This window comes from Cibotium barometz, chromosome 44 (assembly GCF_041138505.1).
Source record: "Cibotium barometz isolate CiBa-2024 chromosome 44, ASM4113850v1, whole genome shotgun sequence".
Taxonomy (NCBI): Eukaryota; Viridiplantae; Streptophyta; class Polypodiopsida; order Cyatheales; family Cibotiaceae; genus Cibotium; species Cibotium barometz.
The window spans coordinates 4,523,310-4,546,662 of NC_141089.1; the positions used below are offsets into that span (position 1 = coordinate 4,523,310).

At 42.5% G+C, this 23,353-nt stretch overlaps 1 protein-coding gene across 4 annotated transcripts; it reads left to right on the top strand.

The window, feature by feature from the left end:
- Positions 1-12,962: 12,962 nt before the first annotated feature.
- Positions 12,963-22,103, top strand: LOC147612879 (uncharacterized). 4 transcript variants are annotated; one of them, XR_015263318.1, is made up of 6 exons: positions 12,986-13,682; positions 13,961-14,040; positions 14,336-15,039; positions 15,278-15,369; positions 20,855-21,223; positions 21,519-22,103. XR_015263318.1 is itself a non-coding variant. In XM_086782147.1 (5 exons), exons 1-5 carry the CDS (start codon positions 13,128-13,130, stop codon positions 21,035-21,037), a joined length of 1,611 nt encoding a protein of 536 aa, XP_086638273.1. In that variant the 5' UTR covers positions 12,963-13,127; the 3' UTR covers positions 21,038-22,103. The 4 variants fall into 4 exon arrangements, 3 of the variants coding, with proteins under 3 accessions (XP_086638273.1, XP_086638272.1, XP_086638274.1); XM_086782147.1 differs by having other exon boundaries at positions 12,963-13,682; positions 20,858-22,103; XM_086782146.1 differs by having other exon boundaries at positions 12,966-13,682; positions 20,855-22,103.
- Positions 22,104-23,353: the final 1,250 nt, after the last annotated feature.

The window sequence follows — 23,353 nt, forward strand, 5'->3', positions numbered from 1 at the left end:
AAGGGAGTGGAAGGAGCATTGCTTTATGTTCGTACTCAGAAAACCTCTACCTCATCGGTAGCAACTATCTCATCTTCATCCCCAGTCCCACAGTTAGCAAAGTTCCTATCTAAACATCAGGACATTATGCTTAGGGATGATCTCCCACACCTAGTCTTACCCCATCCCGTCTCGAGGACCATCATATCGATTTGGTCCCTGGATCCAAACCTCCTAGCAGGTTCCCCTATCATCTTCCAAGACTTTAGAGGGCGAGCTAGAAAAGCATCTGAGCTCCTTCGAGCTGGATTCGTTCGGTCTTCTTCCTCACCATTTGCTGCACCCATCCTATTTGTCCAAAAGAAGGACAAGTCTGCTCACCTTTGTGTAAACTATAGGGCATTAAATAAACATAAGTTTCCTATGCCAAGGATTGAGTACACTTTGGAGTGTTAAGACTGTGTAAAAATTTTCACTAAGATCAACCTCAAGTGGTTATCATCAGGTCCGTATTTTTGAAGCTGACATTCCAAAAACAGCTTTTCGGAGCGTGGTCACTACGAGTTCGTAGTCATGCCTTTTGGGCTTACCAATGCACCCGCAACCTTCAATAAAATGATGTCCAGGATTTTCGTAGTCCTCATTGGTAAGTGTGTTTTCATATTTCTTGATGACATACTTGTTTTCTCAGCCACTATAGAGCAGCATGAGAAAGATGTGGAGAAAGTCTTGCAACTTTTGCGAGATAATGGGCTCTACATAAACGCTAAATTTTTTATCTTTGGCGTTACAAAGGCTCAATACTTGGGCTATATCATCGGTTCTGATGGGATTCGATTGGACCCCTCAAAGGTTCAGGAAATCTTGGATTGGGACATCCCTCAGACCGCCCCCAAGAGGTCCGTTCTTTTGTAGGTCTTTGCCAAGCTTACACAGACATGACTAAGATTGAATACAAGAACTAAAGACAATTAGAGAGCGGAAAGCCTACAGACATGACTAAGATTGAATACAAGAACTAAAGGCAATTAGAGAGTGGAAAGCTAAGTGTTGTTCGCATTGAGACACGCAAGGCCTTGTTAAATAGGGCTGAAGAGGTACAATTGAAGCTCCTCTAGGCACATCCCAAACAAAAGGGTGTGACTCTTGAATGAATAGTTATGTCCTTTGGACGTAGAGATGTGTCTTTTGATCAATAGATGTGTCCTTTGGTGATTAATTAGAATAATTAAGGGTAATTAAGAGTGATAAGTCACAATCGTGACATTCCCTCCCACTTAAAATAAGATCCATGGTTATATAAGCGATTGTTGTTGTTGAAAGAACACTTGAAGTAATTCTGGGTACTATTATAGATCTTCATCCCTTTGCCAAGTTGAATCTAAATCATCCAAAATCTTTCCATTGTACCAAGGATTCTATAATAATCTTTTGTCTTGATTCTTTCTATCATACATCAAGAATCTTTTCTAGAATTAAGATTATATGCTTATCTTCAATCTCTGGAACATAATCGAAAATGTCTGGAATGGGAGAATCTCCTTGTATAAACATCTTGATCTGTAATCTTGATAATATAATAATCCATTGACGAGAGAATAAGCTGCATAAATCTTTAAATCAGGAGTAGACTGCAGAGTCGTATAATCACTCGAAAAGAATTTGCAAAATCTCAATCGTCGACATAATGACCCACAAAGATGTTGGAATGTCAATTTGGACTATAGAAATTGCCATTGCTAAGGCTTGAGGCATTCTACTAAGAGCATCGACAACCACATTAGAAAGACCAGGAACATATTCAATAGCCATGTGGAAGTTTGCCAGATACTCCACCCATCTGCCTTGTCGTACATTCATAACTGGTTGAGTGAAGATATACTTCAAGGAATGATGATCTGTCTTCACAACAGAGTCTATTCCTAGAAGATAGTGTTTCCAAGCTCGATAAGCATGAACAATTACCAAGAATTCCTTATTGTATACTGGATAACGTGTTTGAATTGCTGAATGTTTATGACTGTCAAAGGCAATGGCACGGCCTTGCTGCATGAGAACTGTGCCAGTTGCAATATTATCAAAAGCATCTATCATGACTTCGAAAGGAAGATTGGGGTCTGCAATTTCCATTACTGGGGTTGTTGTCAAAGCAACCTTTAACTTATCAAAGGCGTGAGAAGCATCATTTTTCCATCAAAATGCAAGGGCTGACTTTAAAACCTCTATCAAAGGTGCTGCAATTTTCAAAAACTTAAAGACCTTTGTATGATAAAAATTGGCAAGACCCAAGAATGATCTGACATCATGAATGTTTTGCAGTCTGTCGGACAATCTTGAATAACTTGTATCTTCTTAGGATCCATGGAAATGCCATTAGCTGAAATGATGTGTCCAAGGTACTCTAGTGATGTCTTGAAAAATTCACTTTTCTCTGGATTGACAAAAAGTGCATTATCTCGCAAAACCTGGAAAACTTCATGTAGATGCTTTTTGTGCTCATCGATTGAAGCATTAAATACCAAAATATTGTCCAGATAAATAATCACGAGCTTGTCCAAAAATGGTCAAAAGAGGTCATTCATGAGACTCATAAAAGTTGCCGGGGCATTGGTTAACTCAAAAGGCATGACCAAATACTCATAATGTCCATACTTCGTGCAAAAGGCAGTCTTGTGCTCATCACCTTCACAAATATGGATTTGATGATATCCGGACTTGAGATCAATCTTGGAAAATACTTTGGCATGAAGCAACTAATCAAATAATTCATCAATCCGAGGAGAGGATATTTTTTCTTGATGGTCAGTTTATTGAGAGCATGATAATCAATGCAAAGTCGCATTGACTTATCTTTCTTTTTCACGAAAAAAACTGGTGCACCAAAAGGACTCTTACTAGGATGATTATGATCTTTGTCCAAGAGTTTCGTTAATTGGCGTTGAATTTCTTGGGATTCAGCAAAAGAGACTCGATATGAAGCACAACTTGGCAGCAAACTGCCAAGAAGTAAATCAATCGGATGATCCATGGGACGTCGAGGAGGTAAAACCGAAGGTAGTTCTACAGGAAACAAATCCAAATGTGGGGCAAATAAGGGGTGAGCCAAATATGCCACTTTGGGATTTTGGTCAAGCACCGTCTCCTTTGCAGAGAAAACCATTAAGAGTGTTGAAGAACAACTGGCCTTTTGAACCCACCGCTTTGCCTGTAGTGCGGATAAGGTTAGTGTGGAGGGTTGATTGACAACTTGGAGATCGATGTCCCTACCATCTTTGACAAACTATAAGTTGTGGTTGCAAAAACTGATGAGAGGATCATAGTGATGTAACCATTGTTGACCCAAGATCATATCATATCGGGATAAAGGTATAACCTCAAAATCCATCTTATCTCGATATTGGTGAATGTGGAAGGAAAGTCAAGGAGCCATAGTATTGCAATTAAAACCCGATCTGTCTGCCAACTCGATCTCGTAATAAGTGTGGGGGCTGCAAATAGTGCGTATCTTCAGTCGTTGCACCATCGTTGTAGCCATAAAATTGTGAGAACAGCCACTATCAATTAGAACAGTGATAGGACAACTGGAAATTGAGCCAATCAGTGTCAACACCTAGTGGACACGGAGGCTGGAATTTTAAAGGCATCTTGTGTTTTTGCCACTGAAGTAATTATGCAAGCCTGTGCGTGCTAGGATATAACCATAGCACGTTTGCTTTTAGAATTATCTGAAGGCTGAGCCTAAGACTTGTCTTTGGAGGTGGAAGGTTCTACATTGGAGTTCTACCGATTATTGGATTGTTTAGGGCATTCAAACCATCAGTGGTTTCCGAAACAAATGGTGCATAGACCTGTTTTCTGTTGACTTGTAGTAGCAAGGGACTACTTCGGGTTACGGGATTGGTCACGTCCAGAGTCACGACCATGGTCTAATCCTCATGGTGGTTGATAAGGCTGGTGGCGCCATGGTCGGTTAGAAGAGGATCCCTCTCATTGTCGAGGCTTCTAAAAGGACTGCTACTTCTGTTGCTGCTGAGAATTGGTTCGAGGTTGAGAACCGCCAAAAGATTTGGAACCATCACAAACAAATTTATTATCATTGTTGAAAGTAGAAGAGCCTGGGCGACCTTGTGTGACGAAGATCCCCACTGTATAACTGGAATATTAGCTATGCATTTAGCATAGCGAATAGTAGCTACAAGGTCGACTGGGTCATACTTGTGAAGATCCGTGCGCAACATGGGAGTAAGTCCCTCGACAAAAAGCATGTAGCTTGTCTTCTGGGGGGGGACAATGTTGAAATCTCCACTACCAAGCTGGTAAACCGCGAGATATAAGAGGCCAATTATCCAGTTTGGGTCAAATGGCATAAGCGAGATTGTGCTTGAAAATCTGCATTGGTAGGAGTGAATTGCTTATTACGGATGACACGTTTGAATTTTTCCCACGAGCTGACGATTGTCCCATTAGACGGTCATCCCATTAGACAGTCATTGTTGCCACCATAAGAATGCATTGTCTTTCAGCAAAGACGTGGCGAAGGTAATCTTTCTTGCATTGGGTGAGGTCCATGAAATCGAAGTACAAGCGGAGCTTGTACAAGCGGAGCTTGTACAACCATTGGTCAACTGTACGCTTATTGCGTTGGCTAGAAAAGGGCTTAAAAGGTTTAATGTCCAATTTCTTAGTTTTGGATGCTTGTAATAAGTGATAAATAACTTTTAAGTCATCAGCTTCTACCTCTGGGGGAACCATGTTGATGTCTGGAACTGGCACGTCGATCAAAGTCGTCAAACTTGCAGGTTGAGAGTGTTAGGTCTGCACCTGCTGCATCTGCAACATGAGGGTCTCCAAAGTCTTCTGGAATTGACTTTGCATAGTTGCCATCTAGTTTTGCATCTCCTGCTACCATCTGGTGAGAATAGGTTCGTCTTCAATGATGGGTTCATCCGCCATGTGGTAAGGGATGGAACTTAATTGCTTTGCTATAGCTCCTCTTGACGCTGTTGTGCCCTAGTGAGAACCATCGCCCCGGGAGAGCGAATGGGTGCCATGGAGGAAGGTCGGGGCGAGGTTGTCACCGCCGCCGCGGGGTGGGGGGGAGCAGAAATAGACCACCCGGTGTAGCAGGGATGACCAGGAGGAGAGAGTAAGGGGCTGGGACTAGTAGCCAGTGGCAAAGGAGTGGGTGTCCGAGGAGTATATGTCGGTGTTGCAGGTCGGACACTGTAAACCAAAGGAGCCTGGTCCGGGTATGTATTAGAGATGCCTCAAGAATGGCGTGGCCAAGATAAGGGTGCCGCTCCAAGAGGAAACTGTAATGTGGCAGGTCTCGTGGTGGCGTGGTATGCACCCTGAAAATCCACACGTTGTATTCCTGGGGGGACGGGATGTGGGTGTGGCTATCTGGATACAGAAACATGATAGAGCAGGGGCATGTACAGGTTCAGGAGAAGATGCAAGTGTAGAAAAGGGTGTGTCCTTGATATACCTGAACGGGCTTTCCTATCTCCCACATAAAAAAAGCATCTTAATATCTTCTAAGACACACACACTCTCTCTCTCTCTCTCTCTCTCTCTCTCTCTCAATTTAGCTTTCTATTATTTGCTATATTTATTTATTGAAAAAGGCAAGTCATCTTATTTGTTAATTTTTTTCCCTCTTTTTGGCTTGCCAAAGGCAAAGCTTTAGTATTGTGTGTGAGTTTTTAGCTAGGGAAACTTTCGAGGCAGATTATACTTTTTCATTAAACATTCAATCTTTTAATATTATGATGAGATTTTAAAATGATATTTTATATTTTGACCTTTGAAAACACTTATTTTTCACTTAAGAAGTTCTCTATCATCATAACTTCACCCAATTCCAAACTAAATACACCTGTTATGGTGTAAAGCCATGTCCTGGAAACCTACTGAATGAAGACCACGCAAGGCCTTCTGAAACCTATCAAACCACCCTCTTTGAATCAAACAGGGGAAAGAAAAAATTATCAGAGACACTATGTCCAAGAAGATGAATATGTCTTCCTTTTAGAATAGGCTACATCAGCATGAAGAGCGATGAGGTGTGCCTTAGTTCATGTATGCGACCACTTGCCTATTTGCATAATCATTTGGGTCACCTATTTTTCAGGGGTGAAGTTAGTGAGTATGCTCGAATGGGAGCAGTAGATGGACATGGGGGAATTGTCTCCACACGTTCTTTAGCCATATCCTCCACTCATCCTAGTACCCACCATGAGCCCAACACAGTCAAGTGCCTCGTCTCATGGCCACATGGTGTTCCAAGGGAGCCCCAATATTGACATGTCATGCCACATATTACTCCCATGGGGTGGGTTCTTTTACAATGACCTCATCATGGGCACCACGGCCTAAAATCAAGTACCCAGAGGTGTTTGTCATGTAATGCTGCGGTCTTGTAAAATTTGATTATAACCAATAGATCATCCATGGACATAGGTAGGTTTGATTGTAGAAAGTATTGGCACTTTTATATTTTTAGTTTATTTTGATTGTGTAGGTTTGGTATAGTCAGAATAGAGTCTCTATGAAGTATTTGAGAGGCTATCGGTTGCTAACATGATGGCACATTCAACATGTGGTGATTTGATTCTGTAGGTTTGGTATAATCAAACTCTATGAAGTATTTGAGAGGCTATCGGTCGGTTCATAACATGATGCACATTCAACATGTGATGGTATACTTCTTGAACAAGAGTCTTGGAGCATGATTGTGGACTACAATGAGATCCTTTGGAGGTGGGGATGCTTGTGACTGGTCACACAAGCAATCATCGAGCTATCAAAAGTATGATTACAGCTCAAAGGTTAGAGTTGATATTACCCAAGATATTGATGCATATACAGTTACAGAGTTACTGTAATGTAGTTCAAGCGATGTTAAATTTATATAATGTATATTATGCACACCTTAGTAACAAGGTGTTAATCTTAGAGGGATCCAATACCCCCTTGCTCTTTCCCCAAGCCAAGTGTCCTCCTCCCACTCTAGAACACTCCCACTCTACCCACCACTCTAGCACCCTCCTTCTCTACCCACGAGAGTTTCCTCCTCTCTCTACATGCCCTAGAGTATGCCCAGAGCGAGGTCTACGGTCAACCTTTGTAATACAAAGATTGGAAAAAAATAAGTGTGAAGATCGTATGCATCCCATGCCTCGCACATTGTCATGGTCTAGGCTCATGGGAAAATTAATCACGAGTGTACAATCAATTGGAATTACAAATGAATAACTTTTAAGTTGAAAAATTCTTGACACATCATATCCATAAAAATAAAAACTCAAATCGACCACTAAAGAAAATACTTAACCACTCAAAAATTAACAACTAAGCAAAAGAGAGAAAATGTTCCACCCAATATTTAATTGACACATCAACATTGTCACAGTTTTTTATCCAAGTCTCTTTACATCCACTTTACATATAGCTACAATATATTTTCCTAGGGCATCTATATCTTTGTCCCCACTGTAGATATTCACAAGGTAATTAGTGAGATTGTAACCACCAAATAAACTTAAAGAAACTCCAAAAGAACCACAATTCCTCTAGGATCCTTGCTTGCCACCACAAAAGACAAGCCCGAGGTGAGCCTAACTGCATGGTAAATAACCTTTTTAGTTCTACAAGAATCAAAGAGGTAGGATGGAAGACAAACAAGTGTTAGGTTCTTTTATTTGTTGAAGATGCGAGGTTATCTCCATATTGAAGTCAGCATTCAAGAAAAAAGAAATGGCCTTATAAAGTTTTTGGACATTTAAACAAAGATGGCTTCACACCATATCCCCATAAAATGGTGGCTCCCATGCCACCATATACACAAACCTTACTCCTTCCATAGTGCATGCAAGCATGTGCAAATGCGTGCACACACACACACACACACATAATCAAAATGCTTGATCTTAAGAGTTGAAATCTCATTCATTGCTTTAGGTTCTTTTACTCTATTAGGAGGACCATTTGAGCACTTGTGGCTTAAAACTATCCAGGGTATAGACTAGATTCTATGCCCATATTCTACTATTGAGAAAAATGAATACATATCCATGTAGATGATTTGCCTTAGTTGGCAAATATATTATTTTAAGTGCTAATTATTAGTACATTTTCTTAAAAAATTTCAAGCAAAGTTTCTATCCATTCCTTCTCTAATGCATTTATCTCTGGTGTATATCCTATTAATTTATGTTCATGTCAAAGAATCTTCTTTCCCTCATGCAAGCAATCATAGGATAGTAGAAAAACCACATATCTTGGAGTGTGTAAGTCCCAATAGGAGAGGAAAAAAGACTAAGAGGAGTGTTAATCCCTCTCTCAATCCTCTATGGAAACACTTCCAATAGCAATGGTTAAGCTAGAAAGCTTGAACCACTCTCCACTCCACTCTAGCTCAATCACTCTCCCACTCAAGCTATCAAGCATGCACACTCAACACATTATAAGAAATCACACAAGCATGCAAAAGACCAGAAGCAAGAAAGAGAGTAAGAGATCAAGAGAAGAAGAAAGCTCTACACAAGAGAAATGATTGATTCTCCCCATTCATACTATCAAAAGTTATATATATATATATATATATATATATATATGTATGTATATATAAGGGGCTTTGTAGGCTAAACGTAGGGATTTCCAATGTAAGGAAATTGTGAACAACTCCCCCTTGCCTAATCCTACTCATAGGTGGAATCATACACACAATCATAAGAAAACCGATACCCTCATCATATATATCATTCCCTAAATGATCCAAGGCATGGACCACTATATCAATGTCTCTATAAACAAGATCAACATGTGTATAACCATCATCATGAGTATGTATAACCATGACATTCGTAGCATCCCAAACATATCCATGTGTGAATGTCTCATAGATTGACTCTATAGTATCAAGATAACATCCACTGTGAACAAACACAAATGCCTCATAGATATGATATCCAGCCTTGGAGAAGAGACTCTATGGACATCGAAACTGAATGCCTCAAAATTTGAATCATGGCCAAGGTATAAGCAAGACCAAACCATCAACATCATAGGCATCTTGAAAATCACCCAAAGCATAGTATATATCACCTAGAACCACATAGGCATGATCCATAGCATACAAGTGCTTAAAATATGCATCCAAAGCTCTATCACCATCCACATCCATGCATGCAGTCTCATTGCCTCAAAGTCCAAAACATCCTCCATGGAATCAACACATGGGTAATCCACCAATGTCGAGGTGTCATCAAGACTCTAGATGAAATCCAAAATTTTGCATCAATGTTTATGTATCTTCTCATTTTGTTGTCCAAAAATTACAGCAAGTGTCGTGTCCACTTCAACACCCACCATGTGTACATAAACACCCACATAGTCATACTCTATGCATTGACCAAATGCAAGAGTGAATGGAGATCCTCGTTTGTCCTTTGTAAAGCCAACCTCTTGCAAAATAGAGTGCATAATAGCTCTTCCATCCCCGCTCAAAACAAGCGGTAAGTCAAGATATGGTACCAACAATTCACATACATTGATCGTCCTTATCTTGCCTTCACTTGTAGTGGCTCTATCGTAGAACTTAACACATTGCTTTCCTCCATCGACGTCTTGTAAAGAAGAAGGCATTTGACCATATGACTCTTTGATAGGCCAAGGTAAAGAATGCAGTTGATTCTCTCATTATTTGAACAACTCACCTTGACTATATCTAAAGCTTTCAAGGGACTTCATTATGTTATCAAAGGTTGAGTCCAATCTTGACATAATGGCAAGTCTAGAAGGCTCAACTCTAATGTTTTGATTCTTGACAAAGGCATTATTGCTACTTGCTTGCATTGCATCCAAACCAATGCCTCTTACTTGCACAGCATCAAAACCATTGGCTCTCGCTTACGTTGCACCCAAACTAATGCCTCTTGCTTTGCAAAACATCAAATCCATTGGCTCTTGCTTGCTTTGCATCAAAACTCTCATTGTCCCCTTCTTCATCAGTGCCATTAAATCCGTCCACAAGGTCAATTGCATTGTTTCCCCCATCAGTGTCAAGTTGTGAATCTTCTTCACTTTCGTAAGCTCAATCCTCATCACTATACATGCCCTCACAAGAAGAATCATGACTACCATGATCATCATGGGCATAGGTATGGTTATCTTGATCATCATTGGCGTAGACCACCACTTCATCATCAACCTCTATGTCCGGAGGGTCTTCAAGACTATAGCTCCCATCATTGAAAGCATAATCCTCAGTACAATCTCCATAGGATTACAAGTACTCACCATTAGGTCGACAGCTTGCAAGATCTAGTATGTGAAGCCTTTGGAATGCTTGCATAGGATCATCACCAAGAAGTTTTCAAAGATCCCAAAGAACTCCCAACAAACCTTAAAAAATCTTTAACATTTGGGCACCACGGGAAACCTCAAGAAATCCATGAACACGTGCTACTTCAACACCTTCCAATCGACTCCAAGAAGACACTGAAAAGGGATATATGGATAGTTTGTGGGCGAATCATGGGCCAAGTTTATTTAAGGCCTAGTTGTGGATGCAAAGGATACAGGCACCAAGTTCTGTCAGGAATACAAAAGAGAAGGGAACCTGATTTGGCCCCTGCTAATTAACAATGTGTGGCCTCACATGAGGATCGCTTGGGAGGAGCCATTTGGGCCTACGCTTCTAATCGTCAGAATCACCACGGCCTGCCAGCACTCAACAATCTGCAATTGATGACATGGCTTTCTCAAGCTCTGATCAGCACTCAGAGCAATCTGCGATTGGAGACATCTCCTGCCAAATGATTGCTGGTGAATTAGGCACAAAACGATTTTGCTAGTGAATCTCATGCTGCAAAATGATTGTTGTTGCCGTGCTACTCTCAAACTGTATGTCGCAGCAACTTCGACGGACGAGGGTTCATGGAAACCCTCACAATCTGAGAATCCCACATAAAACTTTGCAGGGAAAGGAAACCTTAATTCTTGGAAATCTCCTCAAAATCGGCAACCTGACCAGGTTGACTCCTTCGTTGATATGATCTGTAAGCCTGCAAAACAAGATCCACTGTAGATTCGAAGAAGTTAGGTTTATTTTAAATTTGGGGGTGTAGATGTGAAGAGGTTTATGTTAAATTTCGGGGTGTGACTTATCGGGCCCTAGTACGGGCGGTCACCTAGCTAGTGACCCCTCGGTCTAGACCGTGGTGCAAAAGGGGTATAGACACATGTTCATATGTCCATGCATTTGTTGGGATACGAACCTAGGCCCCTACCAAGGGAGGCGAAGCATCTATCCACTGCACTGCACGCGCACTCATGATATAAACACATGTCCATAACATGTTATGGACACATGTCTACAGATGGGCCCGTCACCGGCCATTGACCGGGTGATTAAGCCCGCGGGGTGCCACGTATCGTGGCACCCCGAAATTTAACGTAAGCCATGCGCGCGAAAAATAGCTCCCACCAAAATCCAAAGTAGAGTTCAAAATGGAATGCAAGGTGATTCTTGCCATTGCCATAGCTCAAATCCAAACAAGATCAAGGAAACCCTAAACTATGGTAAAGAGGGAACAAAACCCTAATCGCACCAAGATCAAAGGTATGGGTTGTGAGACTAATGCAAGAAAGGTTTGCACTCATAATGGAGTATACACATGGTTTACACTCATAATGGGGTACACACATAGCTTCTCAAAAGAGAGAGCTCACCATGAAAGCTTGGTGTAGGCAAGAAGATGACCAAAATGGTAATATATGTACAAACTATTCCAAAAGTGACTTATAGTCACTTACTCCTAAGACCTTTCACACATGGGATGTCCCCATAAACCCAAGTCCTATGCCCCATATCATATACACATGTGTATGTGCAATACAACCAAGCACATAATTTTCTACGTTAGAGGATTAATCATGGTGTTGTGCAACATAGATTAAGCATAAACTATGGGGAGTTATACCACACGAAGAAAGCCATTGCTAGAGAGAGTGTAACGAAGTAGATTTGGTGTCACATGCACATGAGGGATGGGGCCTAGGCACTTGGGTTTAGAGTCATTTACATATGTGCCTTTGGGGGCCTTGGGCTATAGGATACATTGGGCTCATGGGCATTGTACACACATTATTGATCATTTGACTATTACCTTTCTTGGAGCTCTCATACCCAAGCTTTCATGGCCTTCTTGGCTATTGCCCTAGGATGGTGACCCACACCCATGTTGTCACTCCATGCCTTGAGTGGCCAGCCCTAGTTTCTTGCACAGAGAGAGAGAGAGAGAGTAGCACACTCAACAATACTTTATTACATATGTTATGAACCATACAATGGAAGGCTTCTAATATAGATAGCCTTTAGCCTAATCTCCTTTACACATCATCATGCCATGTGGCAATCCCTTTTCCACATTCTTTTATGTGGCTCTCACCATTTACACAATATCTTATGTGGCATTCTTATCTTTCCACAATATCTTGCACCTCTAGGGTGCGTTCATGCACTCAACCAAATAATCCAAGCTTTGTTTTACATTGCAAATTTCAACAGTTTACACGATACCACATTTCAACATTTTACACAATACCACTGCTCAATCCACTATTGATGGCACAATTAGAACCAGCACATTGACCTCCATCTGAACAATAAATGGATGTCCACTCTTCTTCATACCAATAATACTGCAACCCAGTACTTTTCTCCAATCGAGAGACATTAGTAGTGGAATCACCACAAGCATTGAAGGAACCAGTAACACCTGAATGACCACCAACAACACCTAAATGGCTAGCAACACCTGAATGACCACCACCAATACTACAAGGACTAGTAGCATCTCAATGACCACCACCATTTCCTCCAAAAATGCAACACTTGCAAAAAGCTAAACGCAACAAATATTAATTAATTAATTAATTACGTTATTACATTTAAGTGCTTTGTGATATATCGTTATTGCACTTTTGTCGGTTCGTGACATGCACCGGTTGTCGTTCCCCTTTCCCCTTCCGCCTGTGCGTCTGTCTTCTCGCTGTGATGCTGTGTGGATGCTGTTGCTCTTCGACATTCCACCTCCTCTGAAGAGCATAAGTCTGCACAGCACACGTGGGGACTAAATGACATGGCGAGCGAGATCGAGGAGGGGCTGGAGCACCTGGCGCAGAAGCGGCAGTGTATTTACGAGGCCAAGAAGGAGTCCTTGCGAAGGGAAATCGAACAGTTGCGCGACTTCTTCATATCCATGGAGAAGGAGCGTGAACTTCTGGAGTGCCAGGTCAAGGCCACCCAGGCCCTCTGCCGCCGTAAGCTCGTAAAGGCCGACAAAGAGCTGCAACAGGCCCAGGCTCGGCTCCATGACACTCAGAATGAAGCTGCATTGCTCATTGAAGGCAAACACCAGGAAATGGAGCGGCTTCAGAAGGAGAGGGATGACTCCCAGGCCCGCGCCGGCCTCATGGCGGGTGAGTTTGACTTCTTCAGAGGATACACCAGGTACCTGGAGGAGAAGATATGCACCCTCGTTGCCAAGCTCCATGAGTACCATCAGGACCTTCAGAAGAAGACCGAGGAGATCGTCGAGACCCGAAGCCGTGCTGTGGATGAGTTGGAATGGGTCAAGCAGAGCACGCTGAAGTTTGAGAAGAAGCTCCTTGAATTCCACAACACAAACAGCCAGGTATCATCTGCAAGATTTCAATACAATGAGCCCGATGGCAGCTTTAGCATTAGAATGTAGGATGGCATTCAGTTGCGTGGTTTTGAACATGGGATTCATGGGAATCTGATGCCACGTTTAGACTTCAAAGCAGGGTTACATTTCACTTGGTTAGTGGAAAGCATTCCACCCTCAGAAAACAGTCATGGAAACATAATAATGATATAAAAAAATTGTCGCTTGCAGCCATGCTTCCAGCAACACATTTTAAGAACGTGCATTTTTAATGCAACTTTCAGCTTTCTTCAGAGAAGGAACATTTGATGAGGGAGCTGCAGGGAATGAAGCAGTTGGAAGCTCCAACAAGTGGTACTGACAAGTAATGCCCTTGTTGCTGATTTATTGAAATCTCGAGGACTAGTTGGTCTAAGGGATTAATGGGTACATTATGCAATCAATTTGTTTTTTTGTTTTGTTTTGTTTTTTTGTTTTTTGTTTTGTCGGTGCAATATTAATGATTTCATTGTAGTGCATCCAATGGGTGTAGGCTGGCGGGTATCAATCTCAGGTCTTCACTTTGGGAGGCAAAACCCTTCACCGTTAGGCTATACCGTGCTGTGGAGGTTTTTTTTTTCTCCATCCAGCCACCAGGCTTAAATAACTACTTTCTGTAGGTCAACTGGAGGATTAGCAGATACTGGAAAGAATGTACATTACGACAACCAGATCGATCAAGGGCTTCAAGAAAGGCTTCAAAAGCTTGAAAGCGACCTTGAGTGTGCAAAAAGGAGGGCAGAATTGGCTGATTCGCGACTGAATGAAGCTGATACTACCATCTCCAACTTGCAAGGGATTGTTTCCAGATTGCAGGGTGAGGTCCAATCACTGAAGGAGAAAAATCTGGAGTATGTGACAGAGAAGATAGAAGCAGAGGCAGGAGCACAGCTGAGAGAGGCAGCCATCTCTGTCTTAAGGCTTAGAATCTATGCATTAGAAAGTGATCTACAGAAGGAGAGGGATACAAGGGGTAGCAAGTCATTATCGGACTCCAACACAAAGACTTTAACTCAGCTTTCTCCTGATATCAATGTGGAAATAAAAGCAAGACCTGGTCTTATTGTCAAGAGAGATATGAGTGCCAATTTGGACTACGCGGCTGCAAAACTTGAGGCTGCCAAATATCAGCTACAAGAAGATGCTGAAACCATTAAGAAGCTGAGGCAAATCAATGTAGCTCTTGAGACGGATTTGGAGAAAGAGAGAGCGTGGAACTCATCTAGTCATCGGTTCAGCTCTGATGCTTGGAGTATGAAGAAGATGAAGAAGCTAGAGCGTGCACTTGTGGAAGCACATGAGAGATACATGTTGCTGCGTAAAGGTATGCCTGCCAGGCTTTGTATGATCTACACATGAGAAGGCTTTTTGATTTATCTCATATCATGGAAATATCACACTTTTTTAATTTATCTCATCTCATGGAAATATCGCACTTGTTTTTGGGGTTATGTAATTGATACAAGGAACTTCGACTTCATGTCTGGAAGCGTTTATTTCAAAGTCTTGTAGGCACAATCATGGGGGTGTAATCGATCTAACACCATGAACGTATATCTCAGAAATGAATGACTTGCGAAACAAGAAGACACCGAGTCATATGCCTGGAAAAAAGAGCACGGACAAACACCAATTTTCTCAGGCTTCTGTACAGGTAATTAATCTATTAATTCATCTAATTGCATTGTTTAATAAGCTCATCGAAACTTAAAGGAAGCATGTCTGATGCGTTTAGATGGTTGTAATGATGTATACAATCTTAATGTTGCATCTGTTGCTAAAGTTATCTGGTTAAGGTGTGCTAATCATGTACTTTGATGCATCAACTTTCAATGAAGAGAGTAGAGGGAGAGAAGTACACGATACATTGGTCCCAACTAACCCACTGATGGGCCCCCACCCTGTGGTGTATTTGCTTGTATTGCTGGATATGTAATGAGTACAATGCTTTGACTTTAGCCTTGGGAAGTGTGAACTGACCTTTGTGGACTGAGCATGGGCTGAATTCTAGACTGAACAGGAGGCGGGGCTTGCTCACCTGGGCTGGTTCTGTGCACAAGCGGGCTGCCTACTGAGTTCTTGGTAGGTTTGGGCCACTTAGGGACCTTACAGTGAACCTTGGGAAGACCAAGGTAATGGTGTTTAACACCTCTCAGCAGTGGGCCGACCGGTTGCCTGAGTTCACCTATGGTGGGGAGACAATACAGAGAGTCAGGAGAGATGTCTACCAGGGGGTCACTTTTGCTGGACCGCGCTTTACCACGAGGAGGGCGGCGGAGGACAGATTGACTAGAGGATATGCTGCACTTGGAGCCCTGGAGAGCCAGTGTGCACACATCCAGTTTCATGAGCGTCGAACGAAGCTCTGGTTATTTATAATTTGACACGTTGGTTACACTAGCGCTTTTGTATGGCGCTCCCATATGGGGGCCGAGTCTCTATCACAGGCGGAGGAGTGGATCTACAACAGAGTAGCTAGCCTCGAGTGGAGGGGAGTTTTATGATGGGTGGGAGTAGATGAAGAGACCACTAGTGATGATGATCTCACGCATGATCAGGAGTAAATCATTAGTACCACATGAGATAGTCCGGCCTTGGGCTTTTTGTCCTCGAGCTGCGCAGACAGCGAGACCACATCCTACGCTCCAGATAGGGGGGGCATGTCCGAGACACAGGCCAACGCATCCTTACCAACTTCTTCAGAGCAACAGCGACTTGGTGCACCGTTGACCACGAGTCGACTTGGCCCACAGAGCCACCTCGAGGAGTCACCTTGGATAGAGCTGGAGAGCTATGTAGAGCACGGCGTCCACGAGCCGCTGGGCCACGGCTCTAGCGGAGACATTATCAGAGGATACATGCGATATTGGCACGATGTCATGCGGCACGACCTCGGCGCTTCACCCTATCTATGCTGGATCAACCTATGCGAGACATTATGGGATGAGTCTATCAGATATCGCAGCTGCTTCCCATAGCCTACCATTTTTCCAATTCCACACTTTTATCAGATATGCCTTTTTCTGGCAGTCGTATCAGGCCACTAGTTCCTCTTTGGCCATATGTTATAGCTAGTTGTTTTTTAGTTTATGCTTTTCATTTTCTACTCGGGACATTTAGTTTCCTTGAGTTTTGGATGTATTGGTACTTTTGTCTCACAGGCCACTTTGGCCTCTTGTAGACGTTAATATATCCTTCTTCTTACCAAAGTATTAAAGAAGGCTTGTTGTGCGTTACCATGATCAACCTCAAGGCATGTAACAATCAAGGTTAAAATCTTCAGGTTAGGTTAACCATAGCCTAGGGGTTGGGCATTTTAAGTGGGGGTTTAGTAGCTTTTATGAGACACGTGCTATATTTGGCTCCTGGTTTATAGGAGGCCTATATAAGTGTTGTAATGAGTTAGTTTGAGGGAGAGCTCCTCAGATCTAGACTCGAGGCCTTCAGACTACTCCATGCTTACATCTGATGGGTATGTATTGGTGGTATGGATGCTAGGGACTTTGCACGTGGAGCCATGTCTCATGAGCCCATCCTCACTGACTCATATGAATGCGCTTTGTAAAACTAGAGTTTTGTGGAGACCGTTGATGGGGGGACAAGGATTTGTATGAAGCCCAGTTAGGCAAAGGTGGATGATACGGTTGATCTCCTAATGTGAGAGATCCAAGAGGGGTGCATCCAAGCTGTACTCAAACGGCTTGTCATCATAGCCACATCCTCCATCAGGAGGCTTCTCGAGTCATGTTTCTTTAGTTTTTCCGTGGCATTGTATACCTATGGTATCATTGTACTATTTATGGTCTCATAGGCCCTTTGGGTCTTTTGTAGATGCTAATCTCTCTCTCTCTCTCTCTCTCTCTCTCTCTCTCTCTCTCTCTCAATTGCTTCCAGGCTCACTTTTAGGAAGTGTTGGCTCTTCAACACTTTGGTAAGGGCCTTGTGGTGTATGGCGCTCCTTTCTAAGGATTGGACTTGAGAGCAGAAGACTAGAGGAGGTTGAGAGATTGTAGGTCATGATCTCTCATGTGTGATTAGGAGTAAGCCTTTGGTGCCACATGAGGTTGTATTAGCCGAGTCTGGGGGCAGCATCTTTGGTTTTAGATGCCATGTTTCAGGCTATAGCATACACATACCGTGTCTACTCAATTGACAAAGATGGCCTCCCAAGAATGGCATTTTAGTCCTCTAGATAGCAGGGACAGAGTAGCTCCTAGTACCCCGGCATCACTAGAGAGTAGACGTGGTATATGTATGTGAGCCTGAAACATGGCATCTAAAACCAAAGATGCTGTCCCTAGACTCAGCCAAGACAACCTCATGTGGCACCAAAGGCTTACTCCTAATCACACGTGAGAGATCATGACCTTCAATCTCTCAACCTCCTCCAGTCTTGTGCTCTCAAGTCCGGTCCCTAGAAAGGAGCACATCATAGGACCCTTACCAAAGTGTCAAAGAGCCAACACTTCCTGAAAGTGAGCCAGGAAGCAATTGAGAGAGAGAGAGAGAGAGAGAGAGAGAGAGAGAGAGAGAAAGAAAGTTATCTTAACGTCTTCAAGAGATCCAAAGGGTGTATGAGACCAAAATGATGTATACAAAGTGTCCATGAAATTTCGTTCATGGACGAAAAAAGAAAAAGCAACGGTAAACTAAAACTGAAAGCTAAGTGTCGGGTGCATCCGTTAATCCCAATGCTCATGGACATGCTTATCCTCATCAGCAGATATAGGGGCAAGTTAAGAGGCAGAATATGGTCCGATTTGAGTAGTCTTGGCAGCCCAAACGATGTTCAGAAGTGCCGAGGACATAGCCCATTGGTTGGGGCACAAGTTGGACACATTATGAACACAAAGTATGACTTCTTAGACAGTTTTGTGGGCTAAAATACAAAACCTACTCAATTACGAATTTCTATCTTTTTCCTATAAATAGGATCATTAGGCATTCATTAGAATCATCATTCAAAGATCAAGAGGATCCGTTTGTCAGAGTTTGCAAGACAACAAGGACAATGGTGGATCAGGAAGAGCTTCTCTAGTGCGATTGCAAGTAGAGGGCTGTAGGGATATTTGGTATGCATCATAAAGCATTGAGTCAACAAGATCATTGTGTATGTAGCATGTTTTGTCATAGATTAGGTCTCTCTCTCCTCTTCTATGTCTTTCCTAAACATAGGATTAGTGTTAATCTTCTTAGCTTAGCGTAACACGCTTTTGCGACACATGTCACATTGGTATCAGAGCTTAGGTTATCCTCGGGCAGTCCTTAGCTTGTGTTTTCTATAGGTTGATTTGGGGTTTTTGAAATTAGGGTTTTCAGGCCAAAATTAGGGTTTTAATATTTTGCATGAGGTCAGCCCTAGCAACAGTGTTTTCAGCCCTAGATTCAGTGTGTAAAGTGGAAAAACCAAATTAGGGTTTTCGGTTTTAGGGTTTCAATCCATTTCTGCATTCACAAGTCTTAGCCTACGTCCAACCTAGGTAGGAAAATGCTTCTGTTTGTTACTCCCTCCACCAAAACGTCACCTCAATGGAGAGCAATTATGCTTGGAAAGAAGAGTTACGGCGTGAGTATGAGACTATGCAAAGGCTTTGGAGATGGGAAGATGAAGAACGATACAAAAGGGAACAAGAACTCCAAGGCTAGCGATACAAAAAGGAACAAGAATGCCAAATCTAGTACGAACAAATCATGGTAGAGTATAGGCAACAACTCATAGAAGAGGACCATTGGCAATGCGAGAAAGAAGCACATAAAGTAAAGCTTCACGAAGAGGCGTACTAAGCCTAGCTTCTATACGGGCAAAGTTGGGCACATTGTAAGGAAACATGGGCACAGTTCATGGTAGCATCAACAAAGCCCAAGGAGGAATCACCTAGGGTTTTGGAGTAGCCTAAGCCCGAGAGCATTGACGCAACGAAAAGAGAGCTTCTAAGTCGAGTTCTTTGGAGATGCGATCACAGAAATAGATGTTTCCAAGGAGGTGCCATTACCCAGGCTGCAAGTGCCAGAGCCAAAACCAAAACCAGCCTGAGCCTGAATAAAAATAGTCAATTAACCCTGTTTTCTGGGCAAGGGCCCATCCAAGATGTCCATCATTGGTGGTACAAGAAGGCTAGAGATGTCAATAGCCTACTGTGAGGATAAGGCCATTGGATGGCGGGTCAACATCTCTTGAATCTGGGGCTGATTGTTGGGTATTTCGGAGTCTCTTGTGTCCTGTATGTCCACCACGTATACTTGTCTATACGTGTAACCATCTATATGTGTTTGTATAGGTGTGAACAACCCATGTATGTGCAAGTGTGCCTATATGTATGTGAACACCCTCTTATCTAGATAAGAGGGTGTGAACAACCCATGTATGTGCAAGTGTGCCTATATGTGTGTGAACACCCTCTTATCTAGATAAGATAAAAGTGTGCCATGTGTCATGTCCTCATATGCCAGTGTGATTTGTGTGAGTCAAAAGATAAGGTTTGCAACCGATAAAAGCATGTACTTAGTCTACTTCAAATCATATCAAGCAATCCAATACTCATTGAGTTGTGCAATCACTTGAGCATTACATTCTCTTCTCTCTGTCTTTCTGCACTCTCCACTATGGAGCTCTACCCTCGATAGTCTAGCAGCAGCAAGCAGCCTTCACTGATGAGTTGTGGGTGGCCGGGGTCTGATGGGACAAGAGCATCTAGCTCTCGAGTGTGCATGCCTGGTCTGATGTGACTCCCATGGGCCTGCTGCGAGGGGGCACTATGGTATAGGCACCAGTATCCATTGGTGCCTCCCTATCCACCCCTCTAGACTGGAAACAACTGGTGATGGTAAGTTGAGAGGAGTGTGGGGGCGAGGATCTCTAAGTAGTGACTCTGTGTCAGCTGAGCTCGAGTCCAAGGCACCTCTGATTTGGGTACTCCATGATCTGGGATAAGGGTCCAAAGCCCTCTGTGAATAGAGTCATAGACAGTGAAATCTCCCTCTAGACTGTGCACTATGAGAGAGAGAGAGAGAGAGAGAGAGAGAGAGAGAGAGATTTTATCTGTATCAATTATCGCTAATCTTTTAGCTAACATGATGCACTCGAAAGAAACATGTAAAACTAACTTATATCTTTAAAAAACATAATATTTTTCATGCAGCAGTATCTTGGTGAGAATGTCAATGATATTTTTGAGACTTCGCAAACAGTACAACTTCTGGGTAATGATTTGCAGTATAATACATCTGCAAACTCTTTTGATCCTGGTGATTGGACAAGTGATGAGGATGGCAGTTTTGAGCAGCATAGATTGGACCGGGTTGAAGTGACGATTCCTAATTAAAGTGGACCTTTTCCCCTGTGAAAGGCTATGACAGCACCAGTTACACGATACAGACACAAAGACTTTTATGTGATGTCTTCAATCTTGACAGGTGCCTAATTTTTCTTGAAAAACAGAAGCCTCAGCAGACCTCTGATGTTTGAGATCCAGGATTCCGCCTCTGGAAGCCAAAGTTCGATTGTTGAGGTATGACCATGTTCAAACAATATTGCAGCAGGAAAGGCTCTCTCTTGGGCTTTGACAATCATGCATTGCCATGGCTTGGTCGAGGTGGATGGTGGAAAGCAGAAATACAAGGTTGCCTGTGAATTGTTTCATTTGGCCATGCAATGTTCTGGATTTATCCCTTTTTCTTTTCTCTTTTCTTGAGGTGGGTGAGAGGTAAGCTGCATGTGAGACCATCTTGAGTTACTCTTCTTTCCTTCTACCCAAGGCCATGGTGAGTTGGATTTGAAGGATTTCAGCTTGGGTAAAAATGCAGGAAGAACTTAAGGCATTGCCATTTGTCTAGAGCCGTATGATATATTTGGGGGCAAACACTAGAGAGAAAACATGGAGCAACTTGCAGCAATGATCATGCTACCATCCTTTAAAAGGAAACAGTACAACGTTGGTGATGCTTATCCAGAGGGCTCAAGTAAAGGAAGCACTCTCACCTCTTCTACAAAAGAACGAAAGGCCAGATTGTCTCTCTTGATTTGTCTTACCATTTTGGTGGAGGAAGGCGTCTCTTGGGTGGGGACAAATTTTGTCAAAGGCAAGACTCGAAATTTTGTAACATTACTTGGACTAGAACATCAAGGAGTGTGCTACATGCTGGGAGTGAGATTTATATCAGCATATTTCATTGCACTGAGAAGCCTGTTTGACATTGGGATCGGTTAGGAAACAATATTTAAAATGATATAGGCATGTTGAGCTCAAGTAAAAGCTCTCAAATGCTTTAGACAGGCCAAAAAAAACTTCTCTGTTTTTGGTTTGTATTGAGTGCTCAAACTTGGTAGGCTTCTTACCAACTTTGTGTATTTTCTCATTTTTGTACAATTAAAAATGCTTTTACATCTCATATTAGTAACCCAATCTTTTACATCTTTGCAAGGGCTATAATTGTAAGAAACAAAGTAGCAGCCATTGCATTTTTGTGAGTTCAGGATTTGGCATGTTTAGGAATAACCAGACAAGATTTATAGACAATGTGGGGAGCTCGTAGGCTTGCATTGTATTTAGTTTTAATATTGTGTTATGGATACGTGTACGTCATGTGTGTACATGTTAACAACAATTTTGTTATTGGCTTGCCTTTGTAGAAAGAAGGGCACATGAATTTATGGCTATTTCGTCTCTCTCTCTCTCTCTCTCTCTCATGCTATCATGCATGTTTAGGAGTAAGAAGCCATCGGTGCCCCATGACATAATACATACGAAGTTTAGGGTTGCCCCGTTGGCCACATATGCTCTCTTCTAGACCATTACTTACATTTAGCATATATGCTCCTTGGATAGACACCATCTCTCCCTTGGCTAGCACTAGGGTCTTCTTTGTTGCTATATCATGAGAGGGAGTGAGAGAGACATGCCAAACTGCCCTTCATCTCGTGGAGAAGATGGCCACCACCCCTACCAAAGTAGGTATGGTACTTGAAGGTAGTTGAATGGTTTCATGTACATGGATTGCAGATGGATCATCTCCTCCCACTTCGTACAACTTGAACTCTCCACACCTCCGCCTCTTAGGATAGGAGAACAATTGGACTAGTCGGTCTATATATACATAGACTTGGGTGTGACATGATGAAATGTGAGTTCTATAGAGCATTTTTTGACTCAATGGGGATGGATTCTTTGATACTTTGAGGTACATGCATATCCACATGTCACATGCTATGTGCATCGCGATTAGTTAGCTCATAGTATCCTCCCATTGCCTTGAGTAGAGCTTGGGAGAGTCGAGAACATCCCACACAATTAGAGGATATGCAAAGTATGCACCATAGGGGAGGTAGAGACGAGGTCCATTATATGTTTAGATGCCAAACGTATTATGAGATATGGGGGAGATTTCATTGTCCCTTTCAGGAGGGATTTGGGCCACTGGCATGAGTGATAAAATATGAACACGAGAGCTTTCTCGGGATGTACTCGATAGAGCTCATACAACATAGGGATGGAGTATTGAGAGGACATGCTGAGAGATGAGGCCAATCCATACAAGATGTCGCCCAGAGATATATCATGATTTCTTCAGGGCATGCACATCCACATCAGCCACCCATACTGACACTGTCGTGTTAACATCAACTCATTCCAGCTATATAC

Bases quoted from the DNA above. Each gene is read 5' to 3' on its own strand.
- LOC147612879 (XM_086782146.1), top strand. From the start codon at position 13,128: ATGGCGAGCGAGATCGAGGAGGGGCTGGAGCACCTGGCGCAGAAGCGG. The intron at 14,041-14,335 runs GTAATGCCCTTG...TACTTTCTGTAG, and splicing joins CCAACAAGTGGTACTGACAA to GTCAACTGGAGGATTAGCAG. The intron at 15,370-20,854 runs GTAATTAATCTA...TTTTTCATGCAG, and splicing joins TTTCTCAGGCTTCTGTACAG to CAGTATCTTGGTGAGAATGT.